This window comes from Struthio camelus, chromosome 3 (assembly GCF_040807025.1).
Source record: "Struthio camelus isolate bStrCam1 chromosome 3, bStrCam1.hap1, whole genome shotgun sequence".
In the NCBI taxonomy this organism is placed as follows: Eukaryota; Metazoa; Chordata; class Aves; order Struthioniformes; family Struthionidae; genus Struthio; species Struthio camelus.
The window spans coordinates 105358656-105372976 of NC_090944.1; the positions used below are offsets into that span (position 1 = coordinate 105358656).

Sequence of the window (14321 nt, forward strand, 5' to 3'; positions counted from 1 at the left end):
AAAAAAAGCTCAAATACAGTGTTGCACTAAAATCACTGTGCTGTTTTAGTGTTTAAGTTAATTTCTGTGCAGTTAGATCCATGTATGCATTCATATATACACTACTTTTTGTTCTGAGATGGCTAGGCGTAGAATCACCTTCTGCTCTTTTATCTATTCTCATGGTATAAGCCTGTCAAAAAAATGAGTCTGACAAATCTTCTGATTTAGACAGGACTGTTATCTTACTAGTAAAAGATGAAACTACTCCATGGCATAGATATTACACTGGAACTTGAAACTTACACTCTTACATACTGGTGTCTGCTACTTGGAAGAGAAAGGAAATGAGAATTTGACTGACCTGAAAGAAAATCCCACTAATATTCATTAATGCTCTTTGCAACTGTCAGTCTGGATTAAAATAACTACGGAGAAGGCTGATTTTTCATTTGATATCTGCTAGGGCTTGCAATTTCTGATCCAATAAATCATACCAAAAAATCAGTCAAGTCATTAGAACTGAACATACTTTTCACTGCCACCCAAGTGGCTAGCTACAGGGCTGTTTCTTTAAACATTAGCGTGCCTGAAGCAGACTTTCAGAAAAAACAATTGTTTCAAAAAAGCTTAGGAAGCAAGCAGCCTTTGCTGCAGCGCTGGAATTGGCGGGGGGAGGCGGGCAGAAGAACTAGAAGTATGTGAACAGATCTTTGTTGAAAAACTAAACTGACGATGTGGCTGTTCTTTACTGCAGAAAGAGGGAAAAAGAAATCTCTGTGGTATTTTGGATAGTCTTTAAAATTTTCATAATTTCCTAAGGCTATGCTTACAGCAAAGCTGATTTATGTTGCTAGGAAAACCTGTACAGTTTTGAAAGGCGGCTAACGTTTAAAAGGTAAAGAAGAAACAGAATACAACAGCTTTGTGTGGATTCAGCGCTAAACTGGATGAGAAAACAGCACCTCTCGCTGCTTCCCTGGGAGAGAGATACAGCAATATTTCACAAAGCTGAACCACATACTAGGAATGGTTTATCTCTGCTCTATATTTAATGTTTTTTTTAAAAAATAACTGCCACTGACTAAAAGATAAATGAATGATTATTTATTCATTTTTTTTCCCTTTAAAACAAGTTCTCCTCAGGCATTGAAAGGTGCACAACGGAAGGTTCACAATGATTCATAAGTACTGAACAGCATTGTCCTGAAGATGAGCAAGGATATTCCAATGGCTTATATCCATCTCCTGCTCTTCAGCCATTATTCACTGTTCCTCCTTTGGTGTGCAATGTACAAGTATAAAGACAGTCCCATAGACTGAGACAGACCTTCACAGATAAACACAACTCCACACAAGCCTTCCAAACTGCATTACCAGAAACCTTAACAGACTTAAGGTAGGACGGTAGGCTCTCAAAGCCCTGTGCTTGCAATAGTCCTTGACTGTCCCTCAGGATGGTGAGGACTGATAACAATACTTTTTTTTTTTTTTTTTTTAAACACATGACTAAGTGAGGTTACCATTTTTTTTCCCTCGCTGAAGTAAAAGAGAGGCACAGGTCCCTACATATTAGCATATATAGAGGGGGAAAAAAAAGATCCAACCCTCAAATGGGGCTTTGAACAGAAAAAGCCCCTTGCCCAACATTTTAGCATCTTCCCACTGGGCAGACTAGAAGCTTTTACAAAGCATCATATCGCACTGGGTCTTGGATCTGTATCCAAAGAAATATGTCTGTCACTTGTGAAAATTTTTATTTCATTTATTTTGGATTTCAAACTAAATATTAATGACTAAAGACCATTCAAAATTGCAGAAGATGAAGTTCATTAAAAGTGAACATTGTTGTGTTTTCAGATTTTAAGAACATTTACGTCCATGTTAAATGAGATATTTATGTCAACTCTAGTGATTCCAGTATGTAGAACTATTAATTTACATACACATTTAGACACAAACAGTAATAGACCAAAAGTAAAACTATATTTCAACCCTAACACCTGTGTTGGGGAATAACTTCATACGATTGAATTCATTTATGTCCCCTCACTTAACAAGACAATGAACTGTAAACTAACACTAAAACATCAGACAGAGCTAGAAAGACTATTTCCTGCTACTTTTACCTCCGAACTGCTAGTCAATTGCCAATAGGTTATATCAGTACTGCATAGAGTATTGTATCCTGTAATTGCACCCACAGTCTTCCGTATAAACTTTTAAACGCAGCAAGTCGAGTTAATGGTTTACTATGAAAACCTCGTATTTACAAACACAGCAACATAAAATTGCTGTTATCAATCTAGTGTATGAAATGACACTTCATTTTTATTACTCGTTTACCGGCCTTCTAATCTTCAACTTACAGTGACAGTCATTACATAGATACTACGTATCGGTAATAATACATTTGATAAATTATCCTCTACATATACAGCTTTCTGATCAAGGGGAATAGATCTCATGAGAATTAAATAACAAACTACTCTTTGATAGCCCTAAACAAATACCTCAACGGTCCAATTCCTTTGGAATGAGACTTCAAATGACAAACTCCTTTGATACTATCTTCAGTGTTGTTTTGGTAGAAGCTAGGAGTCATAGAGTCTTCTTGAAAGGGTCACGTGGCCTTTAACGGCTGACCAACGTTTCATTTTCTTCATAAAACAGGTTCTAGAAACAACAGCTGTGTGTTTGTTCTTGCCTAGACCATACTGCATAAACAATAAACACAGTAATTCTATCTCACATTACTTTTCAAGCTTCGAGAATGAAAGCTTTTATACTCTAAAAGCAGTTACAGTACTTTCATATACTCTGTGGAAGTTTTCTAGCTGCTTTCCAGTTCCCTCTACGCTATCGTGTTCCTGGAGAAAGAGAGACAAAGTCTTCATTAGAGCAATAAGATAAATCTGTGCCAACTACCCTACTGACAGTCACAGACGTTTCACAGAAGTGGAACTGGGACAGTTTGCTTGACCAAGGGAGCCAGACAATGTGCTATTTTACAGTAACAATTGCAGCCATGTAACACCAGCACTAAATGAATATAAGATCATTTTGCTGGATCAAAATTGCTATGAATACTTTTGAAGGGGTAACAATGATAGCCTTAAATTCTGGTGGAACAGCCATTGTGCCCTTGTACCATTTCACACCTGGACTGCCTGCAAGTAGTCGCATAATCTTTTCATTTGCCCCTTTCTCATCATAAATTCTGTAAGGTCATGCATCCAACTGTTGCTGTCTCACTTACAATCAGAAGTTGGTCGACATAATCACTCTTCCAATTAGCCACTCACTGAATTCTTACTCTTTTAATCTATTAACTGTATTGACTCCCATCCCTTCAATATCAAAAAGCTCAACAGACTTCTCTTTGCTCGTTGCAGATTGCTTCACGACACATGTACAATTGCTTGATTCATCCACACGGAATAACAAGGTGGTTCCACTGATCACTGCAAAGCAGTGTTTACCATGCTTGACGCTGAATGCTTACCTTTATGTCGTATAAACACTATTTACCATGACCCCCAACAGGTTCTGGTGGAGGCAGTGGATTTCCTTGGGTTCTAGAGGAAAGTATGTATGCAAGGACCAGGGAACTCAAAGAACAGTACTATGTGCTGTGCCCTCTTCAAACAAAATCTACTGATGTGTACAGTTCAGTACTCCTAGACACTACCTGGGCTCTACTGCCCATTTCTACATATATCCTCATACTCCTTATCAAAGAGTTTGCCAGATTTCCCAAAGACCTATGATATATTCTATAACGTGGAAATGAAAGAAGCATGTTATGACTTGGTAGAGAGCTTCCCTTGAGACTACAGTACTCCAAATGAGGTTTTTGGGCAAAATAAACAGCTATAAGCTTGTTTTGTCAAGGAAAAGGGACATGAAGGGACTATGGTCATCAGTAATCAGCGGCTCTAGAAAGAAAGCAATGCATGCAGTAATGGTTTACTGCTTTCAAAACATCAAATGCACAAAGTCACAACATATCAAGCGGTGGTCGGTGATTTAATCCAAGTGTCTGCCAGAGCATCCCTCATGAATAAGAGGAAATACTGCAGCAAGCTGAAGCTGCAACTGTCATTTAAGCTTTTTACACTCAGCCTTTTGCTATGTCCTTCTGCATGTTCCTGCCAGCAATCTACAGGGAATGACTGACATATGGATCCCACTAAGGAGCACTAGTCAACCTGAATCCTGACAGACATAGCCCTAAATCTTGCTAACTGTACATTGCATTGCTATTTGACAGCTGCCAGACAGCAAATGAAGGGATCCTAGCGCTGACTGAGGTTCCTAGTGGACGAGTTTAGGGTACATGGGGTGGAAATGGTTGCCAACAATGAAGGGTATCACAGTTATTTTGAAATGCTCAACTTCATAGTTGTACTGACCAACTGATGGGAATATGCCTAAGGAGAAGAAGTACAAGACACCAGCATCATTGGCCATATCAGATCAGTAGATACTACTGCTTCTGCCCTACAAAACATCCACGATGTTTTGTACCACCGTCTAGGAACGCTCCTCCAAAATATGCAGACATAGGAGCTTTACAAGGCCCAGGCACGAGAAACATGTTCTGTCGACAGGCTTCCTTACTGTCAGAAGAGCCGCAGGAGTGAAGAGAGCTACAACCTCAGCATGTGTGTCGTGTGCAGCTAACGCGAGCCAAAAAGATTCTAAACAGCACAGACATTGTCCTACATCAGCTTGCCCGATGTTGATTTTGTAATCCTGTACTGACTGACCATGGAATGGTGCAAGTCAACAGCTGCCCTTTCAAACACTGTTATGATCTCTGCTCAGAGTTCAGTGAGTTTTACACCGAGTAAAGGGGGGAAACTAGTAGATATTTTCATGAATACTATCTTTTTCATTCTTTCCTGGGTTGGAATTCTCTCTCTACTCCTAATATTCCCAGACTTGCAACACGATACTCTGCCACTAATCATTAGTCTTCTCATCAGTCTGCATGCTTGAATGTCATCAGAAGTAGCTAATGATGTAGTCCATTATAAACACTGCACCTCCAGTTCTGCTTGTAATTTAGGGGGGTACCGCTTATTGCGCTGTTTGTCTTGTCAATAACAATCGCAGTACTACTTGCGAACTCCTTGGAACAGAGAGAAAACTTTCTATTTGCATTATGAGACATCTTGTACTCCTTGGGGCCGTATGACATAAAAATTAGTAACGTAAAGTGTGATTTGTCAGTCAATGTATTTATTCCATGATTCTAAAAAGACCTGATGAAATTCCACAGTAAATCCCAGAGACTGAGTATATCAGTGTGATTTCTTTGTATATTGCATGGGGAAATCGCTGAAGGAATTGGGGCTGTTTTTTCACAGCGAGATATTGTTGTTTTCACAGAAGAAATTTAAAAGGAATGTGTCTTACTAAAAATCTTCCCTCTGATTGTAGCTTCTTTTTAAAACTGTTTTACCTTCCCCCTATCTTAGGAGTAAGCTTAAAATTTAAATATAGCAGGAATTCTGAAAATTTTTCTGAAAATTCCAAATTTCAGGAGGTACGGAAATGCCCTTCAACCCAGAACAAGGCACAACCTGCAGAAGTATATCATACACAGCAATAACAGGAAGTCTGAAAAAATTTTTATGAAAGGAGAAAGACTCGTGAAATGACTGAGTTAGAGTAAAAGCACAGACAGAAAAATCCCTCCTCTACCTAGACAACAACTACCAGAGATGCACAAAATTATTTTCTCCGTGAATTTCAGGATGTCTCTCATATGAGCTTAACTGAAGAAAGAACAGAGATCATCCTAACTGGACTATTAAGAAATCCATATTAAATCTTACTTTGGCATAGTTTATAATTCAGTACTGTTGGACCTACACCGGTTCTACACACGCTAGCTGGGGCACCAGAAATAACAGAGCTCTGCGAATGTGCTGTTGTGGGAATAAGGGTAGCCAATGTAGTGTTCCTCCATGGCTAAATTTGTCAATGACTCTGTGGGAGGGTGAGGAAGGGGAAATCACACTACAGTTAACTTCTAGCAATGGAAACTAGGCTGTATAAGAGGCTGTAAACGTCTAGATCCGCCTTCACTGCAATAAAATAGCTCTGGTTATCCTATCCCAGTTGCAAAATTCAGGCTAACCTAGGTGGAGGCAAAAGCAACTGTACTATGAAATGCAAAGAAAAATCTGATCAGCAACACCGAGTGATTAAATTACCAGTGTCTTTATCATCAGAAGTTAATTTAATTTGAACTTCTGCATTCCTGTATCATCACTTAATTTATCCACAGAACTAGAATTTCAAAGCAGCTACAAGGAGAAGCCAGCTAACTCTAAGCTGACAGCATCATTTAACTCTAGTTAGAGATTCTGTGGGGAAGCAGAAGTACAGCAAGATTTGTTATAATTTGAGATTCTAATGCAGTGGTGGCCAGTCTTAAAAGCAGACTGTTTGCAGCAATTCACAGATATTCATGTAAAAGGAAAAGGATTATAACTCTTACCTATCAGACCTTTCTCAAGAGTAAAGGTTTTGTTGGTAAACATGCATTCAAATGCCACAATATGGAAAACTTTGTTCACTGTGTTGTGGGTCCCAACAATTCGGATATACCTATGGAAAAAAGATAAGTAGCACAAGTTAAGCATGACAAAATTCCACTTACCAAAGTATAAACAATTCAGTGGGACTGTACTGCACAGAGCTGTTAAGAACAGAGTAACTGTACCCCCCCCCCCAAAAAAAACAAAAACACAGCAAAACTCGCTTCTATTCAGTATGTTGGCTCCAGTAGTGTTTATGAGAAAAACAATAAATTTAAGAGCTGTGAAATCTTTCAAGACTTTAATTTGATGAGAAAACCAAAATGAGGGACTCTCCAGACCAGAAATGAACCGTTAGTGCAAATGGGCGCCCATAATATAAAAACATCTGAAAGCTGCAAACAGCTTCCTGAATCTACTCGTAGCTATGGAGGCTTTAAGGAAAAAAAAAAAAAAGAAACAGGAAAAAGAAAAAAAAGGAAAAAAAAAACAAACTAAACTCATTACCAGCTGCTTCCCACCACTGTTAAAGATTTCATACAACCAATATAAACCCAATAAATCAACACGACTTCCCTGCAGAAGCCATACATTGTTTCTCTTTTAATATGACTCTCTTTCTAATCCCACATTAATATACTAACACTGCATGTCCAATATGTCTGTCTTTGTTGCTGTATCTTTTATTAATTAATTAAAAAAAAAAAAGTCTTAAAAGTCAAAAAATCTTAAAAGTCAAATGTTGCTAAACAAAGCTACCTCTAGGTTTCCTTCCTGGTTGTACAACTTGAACTTCTAAACTCTAACGCAAAGTCAAACAGAGCCACGCTTGAACACTGAGACCTACTCACCCTTTATATTACCTTGGAGGCTTCACCTTCTAATAACTAATCATTAATCTTGTCTCAGTCCGCTCCCCTCATTTTCTGAAGGGATCTGAAAGTTCTTACCGTATATTTTGGAAAATCGTAAATGGGATATTGTACACTGTCTCAATAAACAACACGGAAACCTGCCTTCAACAAATAACATTATCCCAAACGATGAGCTACCCATACTGCAGAAAGCCGCGTATTAAATGAACGCACTTCAATTAAGAAATATCAGAATGCACGAATCTTAGGTAATATCCTTCCTATGTTATATAAAACAACCTTTCATTTATGTAGTATAATTATAGTTCCAATGTAATGGCTATTCACTAATGCAATAATTTTGTCTTGCATTCTTCATTATGCACAGTTAAAAAGATAAACTGTACTTAATCACCAAGCCTACAAATTATATTGGAGCATTTTTAAGTACATGAGGCAGGCATGCTGAAGAGACACCACAGTCTGACTCAGGCAAGAAAGATGTGAGTTATGTTGCTTGTATAAAATACACTCTAGATTAATCAACAGAGCATTACTAATGGAGACACTCTGAGAAGCTTCGTAAGGCTTAAAGAATTTGGAGAATAAACAAAACTAACACTGTTAATAGGAACACAACAAACTACTTTGTATCGGTACTAAAACCTAATTTACTTCTATTTCATCTGGAACAAAACTGCAACAATAGAGGAAATGTCCTGAACTTCTTTTTAAAAACATATGCATATTTATATATACCCACATATGCATATATACATATATTTGCACGCACACACACACACACACACGTGTGCGCGTGTGTGTGTTTATCAATATCAAATAGGTGGGAAAAACAAACTCAAAATTTGAAGAATCTACCCTGGACAAAAACATGCTTATAAATGCACACTTAGGTTAAAAAAACATATCGCACGCTGGTTAGCAAAATTCTCTGTCAACAGAAAGGAACATATTCTCACATTCCCCTAATAAAAACGGGAACAGATTCTAGTAATAAAGTCCTGCAGAACCTGGACACTATCTAACTCAGTGTCAAAAAACTGTCTAATCCCTCTTTCCAATAGTTCTGATCACAATGGAGGAAACTCACTTAAAGTGGTAGTTAAAGGATCCCTCATGGAAACTTGAGTGTTCTTGTATTCCTCTTAGAATATAATTTACAGAAACACTCAGGGTGTTCACACAGGATACACAACCTCACTGTAAGTTTATCTGCAATGCGACAAAACATAGAAATGCTGCATTTTGATCACGATACTCATGTTGGTTGATAGTGTCAACCAAAACTAAAGCTGTACTTGATACCATAAATTTGAATGGAAAAAATGTGACAGGTTGTTTTTTGTGGGTGTGGGTGGGTGGGTGCGTGTGTGTGTGCGTGTGCGTGTGTGCGCACACGTTTAAATCAATAGGAACAACATCTCATTAGAGAAGATGTAGCTATACTAACATGATACTGCTTTTAGGTTCTGCCTAGCTGGGGATCAACGTGCAAGATCTTCTGAGGCTGTTAAAAGGCCCAAGGCATAAACACCTACGAATTACACAGCGTATTATCTAACAGCCTGCTGGTTCCCACAGTGGAATATGTGTCGAGTACTTGGCGATAACGAGGTAACATCGACAGAGATGAGCACGGTGAACGGGCTCTCTGTGCAACTACATACAGCAAAGCAAACTTGGAAGGAAGTGTGCAGACCAGAGGTATGCTTGAAAAATCCACCTTTCCTCCGTGCAGCGTAGGGCGACGTTTCCATCAATTTCAGATTCCAAAGCTGGGACCTTTTCCAAGGAATACTGGTGCTGATAATCCCTCTTTATACAATAATCTGTTCTTTAAAAGAGTTGTCCAGAAAGAGATTCAAATTCAACTCCTATTTTTAATTGGGGTTCAAACCCGCAAGAAAGGTCCCTACCCACAAAGATATAGGCTATTCTGCAACAGGGCATTCTCTACCACTGTATTACACACAGGTTTGAAGCCACTCAACTCAGAGAAGTACCTAACCATTCCTCATTCAGGAAGCATATCATACACCCTCTACGCTAAAGAAGGTATAGGTTGAACGTGCTCCCCTCTCTCCCCGCTGCACCAGCTGCTGTTATAAAGTGTCAGTAGCACCAGGCATCATTGTGAGATCAAAGGATACTCAGTCAAGACTGCAGGAGTGAACAATTTCAGTAGTCCCTTATCTTTCAGAGTCTGACTTTGCAAGTTTAACTGTCTTTTAACATTTGCTTTGGATTTATACATTATACAAATAAATAGACCCTACAAGAAAATAAATGAAATCTGGTTAACTTAATATTTTCCTCCTGTTTATGATGATATCTTGCATGTCAAAAATGACAAGTTATGAGACTGGATGTGCTGGGATGAATAACTTCTCCATTTTCTGCACCCAGTGTATGCTATGAACAACAAATCAACCCATATAGAAATAAATTACACTTTTTAACTGCATAATAAAATATCTGATTTAATCTTGAGTCTTTCTGATATTTAAGAGTAAAGGTCAAACTTTGCACTGTTTTACAATTACCTTTCACCTGTTCAAGTACTGAGAAAAATTTATCTTTATTTAAAAAAAAAAAATCTTCATCTTTGTTCATCTTTAAGACGAATGGTCATCTCCCACCTCCGACATAGTCCTCCAAATTAGAAAAAATATGAGGAAAAAAACAAGGGACAATATTTCAGTAGGTGGCACAACTCCTGAAGTTTAGGATAGGTATCTTTTATGCCGATTAAATCAACATAAATGAGTTTATTAATAAACTTAGATGGCCACACAGAATCATTCTTCTACAATTTCCTGTATTTGGCAAACATGTCATTACAGACCCCTGAACAGACTACCTTGTGAGTCTCAATTGCAAGACAATATAAAAGCTTTGATTACCACAACAGGGAGGGGAAAAAACAACAGAAAGCCCAAACCCTCAACAAGCCAAAAGCTTTAGAGCACTGTGTTAGGGGGTGATGTAAGCCTGAGCAAACCTGACTTGGCCTGAGACACGGGAAAGATGAAGAATTAACTGCATAACCAAAACTCTAATGCCACACTGAATTTGAATTATATTGTTCACTGAGAAAGAGAAGTAACAGACAAAAACGAGGAGGACAAACACTAAAAACACTACAGGCAGTTTTACCAGTTGTACTAGAAACTGCTCACCTTCTTGTCGGGAATGAAACAGCTTTATATAGCACAGAATTTCCTAAAAATATATCTGTCAAATGAGAGTAAAAGAACTACAATTCAAGAGTTAAGACTACCTCCTCTGTCAGCTGACTTTATAGGCAGCTAGTAGATGGGAAGAAGACAAAAAGAACACTGAATCATGCTTTAAAAAAGAAAAAAGAAAACCTTGATCTCTTTTGGGACAGGGGAGAAGACAGTCTAAGAGTACTTCACTGGCATGTGAACAGGACTGTGGCATGAGAACTTTGCCCTTTTACAACATTTTACTTTGGTTTCTGGGCCTGTTTGGGAATAATGGATACACACATTATTTAAGCACAGTAGGAGTTTCATCCACATGCCACAGACTTCCCCAGTCACAGCTGGTTATGCTACACTTGGCCCAGAGAGAGATTCCCTCCACATGAATACCAGGCAAATCTGTATTATTCCTTTGCATTATTTATTTTATTTGCACTAACAAGATAACAAATATTTTCTTCAATTAGAGGGAAACAGCAGGCTCTACTGGAACCTGGCAGAATCTTAAACTCTTAAAATTTGAATGAACCGTTTGGTTTGATTAATTAGGCAGCCACCCTGCAATGCCTTTTTTTATCCCCGATGTTTCCCACAGAGCAACTCTTCACCTTTACGTGAAACTATTACTTGGACACTGTTGTGGCTATAAATATTCATATTATATTCCTAAATGACGATCTTATGTTTTACTTCTGCTGTTTCCGTTTGTACAGCTGACACATTTAATTCAAATAACAGCTGCTGGTGGGGATACCAGTGATTCAACTGTGAATACCCTGGAGAACTGCTAATATCGCAGCCCAGTTGGCTGCAACAGAAAAGTACTTGGGACATATGTGCCAAAGCATAAAAACGTACATACTCTTTGATTCTTTTAATTCTTCTCATAACAGTGCCAGTAAAATATAGACAAACTCTGAAATACGTTAAGCATAGATTCTAATCCTTTGAGAATATTGAGACAGAAGACTAAGAGAGGCAAAGGAAATTTACATATTTTGCATTGATATCCCAACTAACTTAACTATCAGTGCAACCCAGCACAGCAAAAAGGAACTAAAAAAAAGTCCTGAATGACTTTTTAGGGAACACTAAACGTAGGAAAACCAAACACAGAGCAAAATAATAATAGGAATAGCACATAAGCCAAAGAAGTTAAATTAAAATTATAGCTTGGCATTCTGTCTAAATGAGAGAGGTCAGAGACACATATGACAGCTATATTTGCAGGATGATCTCTTAGGGATGATTTTGGAAAAAACAATTTATAGGGAAATTACATTCCAAATGAGCAATTTCATTATACTTGTCAACTTCAATGATGACAGCTTAACTTAGGTACTAACTTCATTCACCAGGATGCTCTAGATCAAACCACAAAGTGACACCTTTCTGAGAATTATGCCTCCTTGAGAGACTACCAGAAGACAATTTTGTAGACTGTTCATTCAGGGACAAATATATTATGCAAGCATTTAAGGTACTTTTTTCAAATCAGTAATTACACTGCTTACATTATGTGAAGAAATATGAAGTCTCACTGCAGTTTCTTCTCACTTTCAAATTGTCTGTATGACCAAGTCACTGAATGAATGGAAAACCACCAACAAAAAAAGTGCTCTGATTCTGTCAACTGCCTTTTTTTGTCACAGTTTTATAAGATAAATATTAAGAGCATCTGTCGGATTTATTTTTACTTGGACAGAATCCTTTTTTGCCAAAGTTACAGGGGATCGTGCCTTACACTGCCTTCTGGATTAAAAAATAAGCTGAGGTCTGGACAAGTTGACTAGCCATTCACAGTAGAAACTCAAAAGTTTCTGAAAGCCTGCCTTGGCCCGGTGGTGGTCAAAAAATTCCTTAGTAGATTATTTTCTGGTTTTGTTGACTTTACTGAAGAAAACATTCATTATATATATGTAAATATAGTAAAGCTTTTAAAAAACAGTTAGAAAACAGAATTAATATACTGTAATGCTTGGATATATTGATATAACTTCTCCTCTTACAGGATCTCCTCTTTTAAGCTCAAATTGTGAGTGTTTTAGTGTTTCTCTTTAACATAACGAGTGGGTAGCACCTGTTCTACTCCTGATGCCACACAGCTTTACCAGACTCTTTACTATACTCACTCTTTACAAGCATTTTAGAAATGATTTAGTACAGATTCAAATGCATACAGAAATACAATCAGACACTACAAAAAGGAAGAGAAGCCTCATTAGAAATTATAAGATACATGTTTTTCAGACTGGCAAAGCAAACTTCTGCTATGAACCAGATCACTGAAATTATCAACTAATTATTTCTAAAATCATGAAATTATGTGTTTTATGAGAAAAATCTGACATGATCAATTATCGCTACACATATTTACGGTTGCTCCCCAAATTAATCAGTCTCTAATCTGCATTTCTTACACTCTCCAGTATATTCAAGAACTAACTCTTAACTGCTGCAGGTTTGAACGGAGCAGTAAAATAAATGACAAAATGAATGTATTATTCATGGCACTGTTCATCAGACATGGGCAATGCAACGGATTCAACCTTGTAAGCTTCATGGGCCTAGTTATTTTAAAATCTAATTGTATTTTCCTGGAAATAATAAAGATAACATGGCAAAAGATGATCATAAATTCACATTACAAGTAGGCCTATATCAATCTGCACTAAACAGTCCCACATAGTTCAGCAGCAGCAAGACAGCAAAAGAGAAGTACTGTAACTTTCACTACCTGAATATAGATACTAAAATCTCCAGAAAGCCTGGTTCCTGAAAGAAGAGAAGGACTATGTTTATTTTAAAGCATTCATTAGAGTATTTAAGATACACAGCTACTTTAACACAAGCCTTTTTTCTCTTACCACTTCTCTCGCCTTACACATTTTTCCTGCCATCTGTTCTAACTGTAGAATGGAACCACATTTATCACACACAACTCACGTTTCTCTCGCTGATTTAATAAAGAGTCAGCAGAACTGTTTGAATAATTCAGAATAGTACTTTGCAACACTGCACCAGCTCAACTGATTACAGCGGGTATTAGTTCACTGAAAGACTATCGTCAGGGTGGGGCGCTACATTGGGTGCCACAGATCCAAGAAAATTTTATCATTTTGTTAAAATGTAATTCTTAGTCTCTATAGCATGAAAAAGACTTGCATTTGAAAGGTCTATGAACTATGCCACTAAAACCTGTGAGCAAGCAAGCAGACCCACAGAGAAGAGAAATACTTACTGAGCTAGCAAGTGCATTAAGCTCTTCAATCTATTTATTTGGTGCTTTAACCAAAGAACAACTTTTCTAAAATAACCAGAGTCTTATAATCCATTTCACGTGCAGAATATCTAAAAAATAATAATCTGTTTTATATCTACTGCTATAAATGCTAAAATCAATTTGAAGGCAAACGAAGAACAGAATAAATAGCAACCACCAAAATAAGCTAGACTTTTCAAAATCGGATTTCTCCTATTTTGTATGTAACAAAAAGAGTTCTCTCATCTTTCCAAAATTTACTAAATGGGAAGTAAGCTGCAGATAGGTTTTTCTGGGTGATATTTATCCATCAAAATAAACAGGCCCCTGAAAAGTAGCCATGAAGTTGCATTCTGTTGAAACACACTGTAACAAAATGATAAAAATCTACACATTTCTGGAAATCAGTTTGGTTTTGTGCATC

The 14321-nt window shown here is 37.5% G+C and overlaps 1 protein-coding gene across 5 annotated transcripts in view; it reads right to left on the reverse strand.

Moving 5' to 3' along the window:
• BTBD9 (BTB domain containing 9) overlaps positions 1–14321 on the reverse strand; it is a 149848-nt gene that overhangs the window by 59125 nt on the left and 76402 nt on the right. For all 5 annotated transcript variants that reach the window (XM_068939544.1, XM_068939547.1, XM_068939545.1 and 2 more), the window contains one exon: positions 6494–6603. In XM_068939544.1, coding sequence (XP_068795645.1) covers positions 6494–6603 — 110 coding nt within the window. The remainder of the gene's footprint in view (positions 1–6493; positions 6604–14321) is intronic.